This window comes from Macaca mulatta, chromosome 6 (assembly GCF_049350105.2).
Source record: "Macaca mulatta isolate MMU2019108-1 chromosome 6, T2T-MMU8v2.0, whole genome shotgun sequence".
Taxonomy (NCBI): Eukaryota; Metazoa; Chordata; class Mammalia; order Primates; family Cercopithecidae; genus Macaca; species Macaca mulatta.
In genome coordinates, this window is record NC_133411.1 from 166,154,950 (window position 1) to 166,169,152 (window position 14,203).

Consider the following 14,203-nt stretch of genomic DNA (forward strand, 5'->3'; position numbering starts at 1 on the left):
TCACAGGAGAAATTCCAGCCCAGGGATCTCACAACTCCTTGGAATCGAAGGTGGTCAGGAACGGGTTCTCAGACAAGCACAGTGGCCCTTCTCTTTGTGTCTCTCTTAATCATGTGTGTTTAGGGTTGGCTTTATTATTGTTATTAAAAGCTGTTTTCTAGAACTCAGCTTTTAGTGTTTTTGTTTACCTCTACTGTTATGTTTTATTTTGCTTTGTTTTTTGCTTTATGTCTGCCTTTGTAACTCTCAGTCCCTCTATTCTCATTTCTCTGGGCTGACTTTTGTTCTCTTAAGGTTTTTTAGTGTAACATTAACTTCATTTAGTTCCACTTTTCTTTCAGCTAAATGTGTTGAAGACATGTATTAGTGCTTTCCATCTTTCATTTCTAAATATCTTATCATTTCTATTGGAATTCCTCTTTTAGTTTTGAATGACCTTGAAGTATGTTTTACACATTTTCAAAGGTATGGGATTTTATTGCTACAATTTGCATTATTGATTTCTAATTTCATTGCATTACATTTAATAAACAGTGAATGTAACTTGTAGGCTATCATTTTTGAAGAAACTTGTGGGAACTTGATTTATAGCCTAAATCGTGATTAGTTTTTAAGCAGTGTTTCACATATGTTTGGGGGGAAAAATGAGTATTCTGTTTGCTGGGTGCTGAGTTCTTAAAATAGGAATTAGCTCGAGTTGGGTAACTGTGCTGTTCAGATTCTCTTCAGCTTCTAATCCTGCCAAACATACAATCAAAGCAGCTGTGCTGTGCCAGGGTCTAAGACACAGAAATGTCCATTTAGGGCTGATTTGTTTGATGTGACTCACAAAACATACCCAGGCCAAGGAAGACAATGGCTCCTCCATCTTTGCAAGGAAGGTTGATTTGCAGGAATTGAGTTATTTTAATCCCAATTTAATTAGCCTAAAAACCTGGGCTTTGGTTTTCAGTTGATTATCTTGGCTGTCACCATCATGAATAATTGTATTGCATGGTAATTTAAGAGTGGAACTCATAAATATCCTTATGAAGAACGAAAGGTGGAGAAACTAACCATGACCCATGTCCTCACATCCCACTTGAGGTCCCTCGCTCCTGGTGACGTGGCTGTGTGGGCATCACATAACTTCTCTGAGCCTTGATTTTTCATCGGTTATATGGATAGAGTGCCACCTTCCACGTTGATCACAGAGGGCGGTGGTGAGGGTCGACCAAGTACACACAAAGTACTTTGTTAGCCATAAAGAGATCCTCAGATATAAAAGATACACACTGAGAACACCTTGGGAAGAAGTGGTGAGGAGAAGTGGCCTCAATGCGTTTTAACTCTCTCTGTACTCCCTAAGGATCCTGGACATGGTGTGGTTAAGAGGAATTTTAGAGGCCCCTGAAATTCTCCACTGACTGTCTCTTCCTTTCCCGCAGTGCAGAATACAGAAACTGCAGCCATGACCACGCACGTCACCCTGGAAGATGCCCTGTCCAACGTGGACCTGCTTGAAGAGCTTCCCCTCCCTGACCAGCAGCCATGCATCGAGCCCCCGCCTTCCTCCATCATGTACCAGGTAATGGAAATGGCAGATAGCAACAGGGGGCCCAGGAATTCTGGGGATCCCCTAAGAGGGTTTGCCCTGAGGCAGAGGGAGAGGTCTGCATCTAGAAGGTGAAAAGTCGTGAGCTGATGGAGTCCCTTGTGCACTGGTGGAGCTGAGTGTAAGGAACAGATTAGCTACTAAATGTGCTGCAGGACTATTTCCCTCCCACAGGGAAGTCTTGTTGATCTGCTTTGACCCCGAAATACCTTCCTGGCTATTCTTGCTGCTGTACCAACCGAGGTTTTGGCAGCTCTGGCCTCATGAATTAAATATTGCAACTTAGAAACCCCAGAGCCTGCCTGGGTAATTACTTTTCCTTCATGCGTGTGAGGAGGACACTACAACACCCCATAGCAGCTCATGGCTCAGGGAAGCTGGTCACAGTTGTTTGCTTTTGCCTAAGGTAGCAGAGCTTGTGATAAACCACCATCAGATTGTTCCAAACTATGACCCATCAGGGCCGGGAGTCAAGCTTATAGCCCCTTGTCTGGGTGTGCCAGGCCAGATGCCATGTTAAGAAAGCATATGCTAATTTGAAAGTTTTAACTGTGTTTGACCTTTCGATAGTTCTCAGACAGCAAAAGGAGACTAAATATAAATACATAATAAATTCTTAAATTTCTTTCAGTGCATGTATGAAGCACATGCTTGAAGGTTCAGCTCATAAACTTCATTGATTCACATCTTCTAACCCAGATTAAAATTTTAATTATAGAAATATCTTTTTTATTATAAGCAATACAAAAAGTACACAAAAAAGTATACAAAAACATATAAATTTTTTCTATAACTATGCCTATATATACCTTTTTTACCAAATATACATATATGTGTTTGTGTATATATGCATATATATGTTATTACCAAAAGAAAACCATACTATATTTATTGCTTTATGAGTTGGTTTTTTAACTTAAAATTTATTATGGATATTTTTCCTTGACAATGCCGCAGTACTACCACATTATGCTTAGCCACCTCATGGTACTTAAAAGTCCATTTGTGGATATGCTATTTTTTTTATATATATATATATTTATATATATATATATATATATATATATATATATATATATATATATATAAATGTGTGTATATTTAGCCTTTCACTGTTGCTGGACATTTGGGTTGTTTATAGTTTTTTTAAATCACAAAAAACTGCCACAGTGATTATTCTTGTACCTATATATCCACACCCTTGGGTGAGTATTTCTGGAACTGCCTAATCAAAGCAATGCCCATCTTAACTTTTAGCAGCTATTTGGGCTTGTGGAGTTTAAGCATCTGCTTCTTAAGCTCAGCCGAGTGAACCTGATTACTGATGGGAAGCAGATGGCGGGCCCTGTCATCGCCAGCTCCTGCCCAGTGTGATTGAGAGTAGGACTTTGTGGGGAAGGGGCAAGATGAAAGGTGATGCAGCAGGAGGTCCCCACAGAGAACTTGCATTGTTTGTCAGCAGCAGTTTGCTCCCTGGATGCCCAGCCAACTTGGAACTGTTTTCTAACAACCAAAGTGTTCCTGTCCTCTAATTCCACAGGCTAACTTTGACACGAACTTCGAAGACAGAAATGCATTTGTCACGGGCATTGCAAGGTACATTGAGCAGGCGACAGTTCACTCCAGCATGGTAAGTCTCTGTGATCCACATGTGCAGACATGCTCCCTGCTGGGCTGGCAGGGGTCGTGGGCAGCTTCTCACGCCAGAGGCATGTGCACACCTACTCTAAGAACCCCCTTCCTCAGTCAGAAGCATCTGCTTAAGCCCACTCTTACATTCTGCCCCATCCCCTCTCCGTGCCTAGAAACATACTGTTCCCCTTTATCGTCTGGCTTTGTGAATACTCCTTAACTGTTAGGTCCCAACTGAGTCTCCACTATTCACTTCCCTGAGCTCCTATAGCTTTTTGGGTTAACATGTGATTGGATCCTGCCTTGTTTATAGGTTAATGAATGTGTGGAATTTTGTCTCGAGCAAAGCAAAAGGTTCCTTGAAAAAGGGACATTGGCTTTGGTTTTGGAGTAACAGTTACTCAAAAAAGCTGATGGCCTAAATCACGTGCAAATAGGGTTAGTTCTTATTTTCTCTCCTAGAGTCTGATTCATCTGTGGAGGGCTCCTCCCCTTCTCTATTAGGCTTCCATTGCTTTTATTCTCATGCAGCACTGCAATTTAAAGAATTCCAAATTCCGTGTTCATAGACCCTGCCTGTGGCTCCATAGACCTTTGACACTATATGTCTTAGCTCATTTTGTGATGCTATAACAAGGAAACTGCGGACTGGGTAATTTATAATAAGTAGAAGCTTAGGCTGGGTACGGTAGCTCATGCCCCTAACCTCAGCACTTTGGGAGGCTGAGGTAGGAGGATCCCTTGAGCTCAGGAGTTCGAGACCAGCCTGGGCAACATGGCAAGACCCTGTCTCTACAAAAAATTTAAAAATTAGCTGGGTGAGGTGGCGCACACCTATAGTTGCAGCTACGTGGGAGACTCAGGTGGGAGGATGGCTTGAGCCCAGGAGGTTGAGGCTGCAGTGACTTGTGATCATGCCACTGCACTCCAGCCTGGGCAACAGAGCAAGACCCTATCTCAAAAAAAAACAAGAGTAGTAGTTTATTGGCTCATGGTTATGGAGGCTGGAAAGTCCAAGATTGAGGGGACAGTATCCAGTGAGAGCCTTCTTATTGCATCATGCCGTGGCAGAAGGCATGACGTGGGTAGGAGAGAGAGGGAAGGGGGCCAAACTCATCCTTTATAAGGAACCCACCCCCATAATAACAGCATTAATTCTTTCATGGGGGTAGAGCCCTCGTGACCTGATCACCTCTTAAAGTACTCACCTCTCAACACTGTTGCACTGGAGGTTTAAGTTTCTAACACATGAACTTTGGGGAACACACTCCAACCATAGCACTGTATCAGTTATTTCCCGTAACCTTGTGTTGACAAACTCTGCTCATTCATTCAGTAGGTATTGTGTCACTGGTGCCCACAGAGGACCGTGTAAATGCTGGAGAGATATGCAAGGACAGATAGGGGCCAGTCCTGATCCTCAGTGAGTCAAGTGGGAAATTGACAAGCTTACCATTTATTGAATGCTTTTTCTATACAGATATTTTAGATGCATTGTCTCATTTGCTCCTCACATCAACCCTGTGAGATAGGTTCTATTGTCATATCCATTTTGCAGATGGGGAAAACTGGAGCCCAGAAAAATTACGTAACTTACTCAGGGTCCTGCAGCTGACAAGTGACAGCTCTAGATCAAGGTCTGCCTGACTACAAAACCTTTGCTCCAGACTATGCCTTACAGACAAACAAAAATATGCAAAGTTAGGGGTAAATGTCATGATAAAAGTTCAAAGTTCTGTGTTTTTGAAGGAACCTTGAGAGAGTCAGAGAAAGCTTGATGAAGGAAGTGGCTTTTGTGTGAGGCCTTGTAGGAGGATAATGATACCTTGTAGACACAGTATACTTTAAAATATATGTAAGGCATTTTCATATATTATATTATTGGGGCTTTATAACAGCCCTGTGACTTGCAAAGTGATCATTATATCCATTTTAGGGATGAGAAAACTGAGGCCTAGAAAAGTTAATAAGCAGGTTGCTCATGATCTCACAACTAGTAAATCACAGGACTGGACCTGAAATCCAGGACTGACTCCCAGTCCTGATCTCTTTCTCCTGTTCCGTGCTGTCTCACACAGTTAGAATTTTACCAGTCCAAGATGAGATGGGGAGAGCACAGCATGTGGAAGAGCCAGTGTGAGCAAAGGCACAGGGCAAGGATTTTCAAGGAGTGACTGGTTTGGACTGTAAAGTACATATAGGGATATTGTTTATAGATTCCCTACAAATAAGGTGTCGGGGCATGGAGGGTGTATTCATTTGCTTGGATACCATAACAAAGTGCTACAGATGAGGTAGCTTAAACAGTAAAAATGTATTTTCTCCCTATTCTGGAGGTTAAAAGTCCAAGATCAGGGTGTCCGTAGGTTTGGTTTTTCCTGAGGTTTCTTTCCTTGGCTTCCAGATGGCTGCTTCTCTCTGCATCCTCACCTGGTCTCTTCTCTGTGTGCACACATCACTGGCACCTTCTTTCTGTGTGTCCAGATTTCCTCTTTTTATAAGGACACCAGTCAGATTGGATCAGGGCCCTCTCTAATGGCCTCATTTTAACTTAATTACCTCTTTAAAGGCCCTATCTCCAAATACAGTCACATTCTGAGGTCCTGTGGGGTTAGGGCTTCAACATATAAATCTGGGGGGCACACAGTCTAGCCCATAACAGAAGGCTTTAGTTTATTTAATAAAAAATTAAAAGCCATGGAAAATCTTTATCCTTAGAAGAGATGTGAACAGAACTCTGTTTGGGGGACAGGTTCCATGTGTTAGTTATATGTAGAATGAGTTGCAAGTAGGAATGGGGCAAATAAATTTGTCAAGATAATTAAAGTTATCTACACTGCAGGTATTCCAGGTCGAATGAGGGTGATGGCACTGGGGTACAGCTAAGAGGATATGGATGTGAGGGACACTGGCTTAGCAGTCAGCTGGAACTGCACTGACTGAGTTCCCAGGAAGACCAGGTCAAGTCACCAACAGGGCAGTCGGAAGGAGGGGCTAGGTTGGAGGGTGATGGTGTTCATTTTCTGTTGCTGCCCTAACAGAGCGTCACAAACTTAGTGGCTTAGAACAACACTGATTTATTTGCTCACAGTTCTGTCAGGTCAGGAGTCTGACATGGGTCTTACTGAGTTAAAATCAGGGTGCCAGCAGGGCCACATTCCTTCTGCAGGCTCCAGGGGAAAGTCTGTGCCCTTGCCTTTTCCACCTTCGAGAGGTGTCTACATTCCTGGACTTGTGGCCCCCAGCCAGCAGTGACATCACTCTGGTCTCTGCCTGCATCTTCAAATCTCCTTCTCTGACTCTTCTGCCTCCCTCTTTTGCTTATGAGTACCTTGTGTTTACACTGGGCTCCCCAGGATAATCCAGAATCACCACCACCACCCCCCTACCCACATTGCAAGGCTCTTAACTTGATCACATCTGTAAACTCCCTCTTTCCCTGTGAAGGAACATATTCACAGGCACCAGGGATTAGGGTGCAGACATCTTTGGGGGACCATTATTCTGCCTACACAGGGAGAGTGTTGATGTGGCTTAGGCATGAGTCATGAGTGGCGTGCAATGCTGACATTCCCGGATAACATCAAAATCTCCCTTCGGTCAACAGTGTCCTCCTCATGCCTTTCCCAGTCTTTCTGGGGTAGCTTCTCAGCAGCAATGTGGGCATATGAGATGCTCATCTTCTTGTATGTCTCCTGCCCCCTACTTGGGCAAGGTGAATCTCTTGAAGGGCAGGATAACCAGAGAAAAGAGGAGGGGAAGTGCGCAAACCACATAATTGACCAACTATATGGAAGAGTTGAAGGTTCTTTGCTGGGGGTCAGATGGGGGCTGAGTGATCACTGAATCTGCCACTACAGAAAATTTGAGCCAGACTTACATTGGGTTTAAGTCGTGGACTTTCAGAATATTAGAAATGTAAAGGACTTTAGAGATCCTTAGTCCTGAAGCTGTCAATGTGGGCTACACAAGAGAATCAACCTGGGGATTGTTTAAAAACACCAATGTCCCACCCCATCCCCAGGGATAAATAGTTAGTTTGGGGCCTGGCTTAGGCATCAAAGTTCCCCAGGTAACTCTAATGTACAACCAGGGCTGAACACCAATGATTCAGGCCAACTCTTTACCTCCAAGTAAGGAAATTAAGACATTAAAAATTAAAAGATGGGCCCAAGAAGAGTGAGGACCAGTACTCAAGTTTCCCCACTCAGGGCTCTTTCCACCGCACAATCCTAACCTCTACATTCCAGCATAATTATATGACAGATCTGGCTGATGGCCAAACTGTCCGCAGGGCAGAGTTCACATTCTTCTTGTTCACTGCGCTGTTCGCAGCACAAAGCACAGAGCCTGGGACCCGTGAGTACCCAGTTAAACATTCACTGAATGCATGAGTTGGAATTACACCTGTTGGCAGGCAGTTCAGTGCTAAAAGTAGACACATGTTCCTTACATGACTGACTGTCACTTCCCCTTTTTGACATGTGTTCTGAGGCAGATGACTGCGGGACCCACAGGCTTGATTGGCTCTCCCTGTTCTCAAGGACAACATGTTACTGATTTTCAAAGTTCTCTAAATTAATCATTGTAAGTGTGACTTGGCAATGACATTTGCTGTTGAAAACAGAACTGTCATAAGTAAATTAATCTGCTATTGTACTAATAAGATATTATGAAATGGTGATATGTGGATTTTAAAATAAAGTTATTTATTTATTTATTTTATTTATTTATTTTGAGATGGAGTCTTGCTCTGTCGCCCAGGCTGGAGTGCAGTGGCGCGATCTCGGCTCACTGCAAGCTCCGCCTCCCGGGTTCATGCCATTCTCCTGCCTCAGCCTCCCGAGTGGCTGGGACTATAGGTGCCCGCCACCATGCCCGGCTACTTTTTTGTATTTTTAGTAGAGGCAGGGTTTCACCGTGTTAGCCAGGATGGTCTCGATCTCCTAACTTCATGATCTGCCTGCCTTGGCCTCCCAAAGTGCTGGGATTACAGGCATAAGGCAACACGCCTGACCTGAAGTTCATTTTTTAATGTAGATACAAACATTTATAAAAAGAGATGGCCTAGTAAAATTCTTTTTTTGTTGACTTTTTTTTCAAGGTGTATTTCCATTTAAAGTGTACAATTCAGTAGTTTTTAGCATATTCACAATGTTACACAGCCATGGCTACTACCTAATTTTCATCACCCCTAAAAGATACCCTGGACCTGTTAGCAATCAATCCCAATTCCTCTCACCCCCCCACCTCCTGGCAGTCACTAATATACTTTCTGTTTCTATGGATTTGCCTATTTTCATCTAAATAAATAATCCAATATGGGACCTTTTGTGTCTGGCTTCTTTTACTTAGCATAATGTTTTCTTTATTTCTTTTCTTTTCTTTTCTTTCTCTCTCTCTCTCTCTTTCTCTCTCTCTCTCTCTCTCCCCCTCTCCTTTCCTTTTCTTTTCTTTTCTTTTTTTTCTTTTCTTTCTTTTTTTGAGACAGAGTTTTTCTCTTGTTGCCCAGGCTGGAGTGCAATGGCACGGTCTTGGCTCACCACAACCTCCGCCTCCTGGGTTCAAGCGATTCTCCTGCCTCAGCCACCCAAGTAGCTGGGATTACAGGCATGCGCCACCACGCCTGGCTAATTTTGTATTTTTAGTAGAGATGGGGTTTCTCCGTGTTCATCAGGCTGGCCTCGAACTCCCGACCTCAGGTGATCCGCCTGCCTCGGCCTCCCAAAGTGCTGGGATTACAGACGTGAGCCACCATGCCTGACCAGCATAGTGTTTTCAGAGTTCATCCATGTGGCAGCGTGTATCAGTAGTTCATTACTTTGTATTGCCAAATAATTAATTGTATGGATATGCCACATTTTACTTATCCATCCATCCGTTGATGGACACTCAGGTTATTGAGCTATTTTGAATAATGCTGCTATGAATATTTGTGTTACTTGCAAATCTTGAATCTACACATTTTTCTGTGTAGATATTTGTTTTCAGTACTCTTGGGTATACACATACCCAGGAGTTACTGGGTCGAATGGTAAATCTGTGGTTAACATGTTGTAACACTGCCAGATTACTATCCTGACTCACTTCATAGATTACCAAGAGTATGTGTGTGTGTTCCATTTAATTCTCATAAAATTGTATGAGATTATTATTATCGTGATTTAACAGATGACTAAGTGGAGAATTTTAGGATAAGTGATTTACAGTAGACTAAAGGGCTAATAAGTGATGAAGCTGGTATTTTAGCCCACATGTTTATGTATGTATGTATGTATGTCTGAGGTGAAGTCTCACTCTGTCACCCAGGCTGTGAGTGCAGTGGTGCAATCTAAGCTCACTGCAGCCTCTGCCTCCCGGGCTCATGCAATTCTCCTGCCTCAGCCTCCCGAGTAGCTGAAATTGCAGACGCCCGCCACCACACCTGGCTAATTTTTGTATTTTTAGTAGAGACGGGGTTTTGCCATTTTGGCCAGGCTCATCTTGAACTCCTGACCTCAGGTGATCCACCCACCTCAGCCTTTCAAAGCTCTAGGATTACACGTGTGAGCCACCATGCCCAGCCTTGAGCCCAGATATTTGGACCTTGAGTTTAGGTCTCTTTGCACAGTAACACTTCCTCAGTGAGATGAGTCATGACTGTATTTTTTCACATTAGTTTTTCATGCTGTTGTCGGTTTTCCCATCTGCTCTGCTTATTATTAAAAATTGATATTAATCATTTTCCTGCTTATGAGATAGTACATGGGCTCTTATAAAAGTATGAGCATTATAGTGCTGTAGGACTTTTTAAAAAGTGATGCAAAACAATCCAGCCCCACAGAGCACTTGCTATTCATAGCTTGGTGCATGTTGCACTGAAATTTTTTTCAATACGTAATAATGTAATCACCTGACGGGTTTTTCCTGTCCACGGCACAGACAAAACCAATTCACTGAGACAGTGGTATTGCAGTAAAGAAGGAGTTTAATCAATATGAGGCTGCCCACAAAGGAGACAGAGTTACTATGCAAATCAGCCTCCTCAAAAGCGTGGAGATTAGACTTTTTTCCAGGATGGTTTGGTGGGCATGGGGCTAGGAAATGGGTGCTGATTGATTGGGAATGCGGTCATGGAGTGTGGAAAACAGGCTTCATGTGCTGAGGCTGCCTCTGGGTGGGGGCCATTGGACCAGTCGAGTCCCAAAAGTCCAGGTGGAGTCAGTCTGAAGAACTTCTCAAAAGACCAATCTTACATTCTACAATAGTGTTGGTATTAGTAAGAGCAATTGGGGAAGTCCCAAATCTTGTGACCTCCGGCCACGTGACTCCTAAGTAGTAAGGGATTATGGAAAATATGCCTACATCTTAAGCAGAATTCACGCACCTCTCATAATCCTAACCTTGTGGACTTTCATTAGATTTACAAAGGCAGTTTAGTTTTGGAAAGGGCTATTATCTTCCTTGCTTTAAGGTTAAACTGTCAACAAAATTCCTCCCAAAGGTAGCTTAGCCTGCATCCAGGAATGACCAAGGACAGTTTGGAGGTTAGAAGCAAGATGGCGTCAACTATGTCAGATTTCTCTCCTGTCATAATCTTTGCAAAGGCAGTTTTGATAATATACTTTCATAACTATTTCTGTTTTGTTTTTTAACCTATCTGCTGTACATACTGTTTTGCTACTTGCTTATTTTCTTGCTAATGTTATATCTGGGTGGCACATAGGTCTCCCCCATTCTTTCTAAGGTAGCCATCCATCTGTTTGGGAAAATGTGGCCTGAGGGTGAGTTCTTCTCAAACTCATTGTGTATGTGAGTCACCTGGGAATTTTGTTGAAATGCAGATTCTTATTACATAGGCCCAGGGAGGGGCCTGAGATTCTGCATTTCCAGTAAGGTCCCCAGGTGATGTCCATGCTGTGAGTCCATGGACCATTCCATAAGCAGTGAGGACCTGGGGGCTTTTGAAGCCTGGTGGCACCCATCTGGTTCCTCCCTGCTGAGGCTGTTTTACCATTTCAGAATGAGATGCTGGAGGAAGGACATGAGTATGCGGTCATGCTGTACACCTGGCGCAGCTGTTCCCGGGCCATTCCCCAGGTGAGACTGTCCTTGCTGTGTGTCTCTTTCCCCTCCAGAGGACATTACTAACCCCGACTTCATCCCCAAACCAGAGAGCTGAGCTATTTTTTTTTTCCACATGGTAGGGAGTAAAGCAGGTCCTCTTATCCAAGGAAGAACCTGGATGACATTCAGAGAGCTTCCCATAAAAGTGATGACAGGGACCCATGTCAAGGGACTGAAAACACATTTGTTCAATATATTTTATTTCCAAAGCAGTATATGGTAACTACATGACACCAAAACCACTGCAGAGGGTATGAAGTAAAAAGCAAGATGTTCCCACTGCCTCACCCCAACCACCCAAACCCACCTCCCGCCATAGGATGGCCATGTACACTCTGTGACATACTCTTCTGGATCTTTTTCCTGACACGAATATTATTTTGTAAATTATTATTTACAAAAATGTATTGTTTCATGTTTCTATTGTTCTGCCACTTGCTTTTTTCCCCACTTAATTCTTACTTACTGACTTTTTTCATGTTGACACATACAGATATTTTTATTACCATCAGTGCCATCAGCATGTAATTAGCGGGTCCTATGGCAACAAAGTCAGCAAGCCACAGGTGTGTAAAGAGAAACTATTCCTGCCCCTTCTTCCTAATTCTAGGCCCCAGCAATAAACTACTATTAATGGTTTGGTTTGCATCCTTTCAGATTTTCTATGCCTGTCTTATATATGAGCACACATGCTGTCTTGTTTCACTTAACAAAAATGGGACCTGACTATTCTGTCACTTTTTTCAACTGTTTATGGTGACTTTGTTTCCTGGTTACATAGAATTGTCTCATTCCTTCTAACAGCTCACAGTGATATTATGTGATTGTAGCATATTTTATCCACTTAATGGTCAACTAGTGGATATTTAGCATGATGCTGCTATTGTAAGACTTTCTAAGCAATAGTGTGAAGAATGTCCCTGTGCTTACCTTGGCTCACTCTTCAGATCCCGTGTATCCATTAGCAGTCTTGGCGTATGCGTTGTGAGGATGTCTGCCATGGCTTTCTAATGTGCACACTGGTGAAAACTGCAGAGTAGGGGAAATGGTGTCCCAGGTGTATCCAGAACAATGGAAAGAACATTTCTCTCTACCTAGAATCCAGCTGGACCCTGCTGGAGTGAGGACAGGGGAAAGACTGAAGGAGGGAGAGCTTGCAGATCAACATGAACATGTCAGTAGCTCACGGACAGGGCACAGAACTGAGAAGAAGGAAGGAGGGTTTTGTTCTTGGGACGAACTGGTTCCTTTCCTGCAGCCAGTGTCTGGGGAGCATTTCTGCCCCCTGCCATCCTGGTGAAGCAGGGGCTACCCAAATCTCCTCTCACCGGGATGAGCAGATCAGTTATCATCCAAAATCAGGTATATTTGAGAGTGAAAAAGAGCCCTATTTTGACCACAGGGCCGCACATGGTGGCTCATGCCTGTAATCCCAGCAATTTAGGAGGCTGAGGTGGGAGGATTGCTTGAGCCCAGGAGTTCAAGACCAGCTTGGGCAACATAGTGAGATGCCATCCCTACACAAACTACAAAAATTCACTGGATGTGGTGGTGCATGCCTGAAGTCCCACCTTCTTGGGAGGCTGAGTTGGGAGGATCACTTGAGCCTGGGAGGTTGAGGTTTCAGTGAGCCATGATCATGACACTGCCCTCTAGTCTGGATGACAGAGCAAGACCCTGTCTCAAAAACAAAATGAAACAAAACAAAAAACAGTAAGAAAACAACAGTTGTGAACCAGGACTGCCTGGGCAAACCAGGATGTGTGTGCCCCTACCGTCCCCCACAGGTGAAATGCAACGAGCAACCCAACCGAGTAGAGATCTATGAGAAGACAGTGGAGGTGCTGGAGCCGGAGGTCACCAAGCTCATGAAGTTCATGTATTTTCAGGTGAGTGGGGAGGGGCAGTTCTGCATCTGGAGAACTGAAAAGACCCCTAGTCGTCTAATCATTGGGGTCTGCAGTTTGTTTGCCATGTTATTTATTCACTCAGCAAATGTTTTTTGACTGTGCCTTACACACCCCTGAGTGAGCAAGACAGATGAGTCTCCCCGCCCTCGTGATTTTCATCCTAGTGAGTATGTGAGTGTGTTTTGTGTAGGAGGAGAGACAGACAATAAGCAATACACATTAATATTCAGGGAATAATAAATTCTCTGAGTAAAATAACATTTTGAAAAATTCTGGGTGTGCCTGTGATGTGGGTGCTGCTTTAGGGACAGCCTCTCAGGAGGTGGCATTTGAGCTGGGACTCGAGAGAGAGAGACTGACCTGTGGTGACCAGGAGGAAAGGGTTTCAGGCAGAAGGTATCACGGAGGCAAAAGCCTTGAGGCTGAGGCTGGAAGGAGCTTGCTGTGTTTAAGAAATAAAATGAAGGGCCTGGGTGTGAGGGAAATGGGAAGGTGGGGTATGGGTATGCAGCCTGGGCGGCCTTTGGAGGCAGAGAAGCCCAAGTCACATCCCTGGCCCTTTCACTCTCGAACTGTGTGCTTGTGAGTTATTTAACGTCTCTGACACCTTGGGGTTGTTCACCTTGAAAATGACCTGCTTCACAGGTTTATGGTGAGAATAAATGAGGTCTGTTTGTAAAGAGCCAAGTGGGACCCTGGTCAGAGTAGGTTTCACAAATTGCAGCGGCTGTTAGCATCATGGACCTGCCTTCGGGAGCCCAAAATCTTTTTGGGAAGGCAGGGCCAAGAGAGAAGAACTATCCAGAAACTGATTGAGTGTGAAACTGAGAGTCCCCTGATGAGAGGTATTTACAGAAGGGAGGATCTGGAATAATTTAGAACTATGCTGTCTAGTGCCATAGCCATTAGCCACATGTGGGTACTTACCTTAATTAAAAAGTGACAACATGAAAAACATAAA

General features: G+C 43.7%; 1 protein-coding gene across 5 annotated transcripts in view; it reads left to right on the plus strand.

Annotated features, from left to right (window-relative positions):
- Nucleotides 1-14,203, plus strand: part of CYFIP2 (cytoplasmic FMR1 interacting protein 2) — a 133,429-nt gene that overhangs the window by 17,961 nt on the left and 101,265 nt on the right. For 3 of the 5 annotated variants that reach the window (XM_078004303.1, XM_078004302.1, XM_078004304.1), the window contains exons 2-5: nt 1,433-1,567; nt 3,135-3,224; nt 11,228-11,305; nt 13,120-13,221. In XM_078004303.1, the coding sequence (XP_077860429.1) occupies nt 1,451-1,567; nt 3,135-3,224; nt 11,228-11,305; nt 13,120-13,221 (387 nt within the window). In that variant the 5' untranslated portion in view covers nt 1,433-1,450. 5 annotated transcript variants of the gene reach the window in all.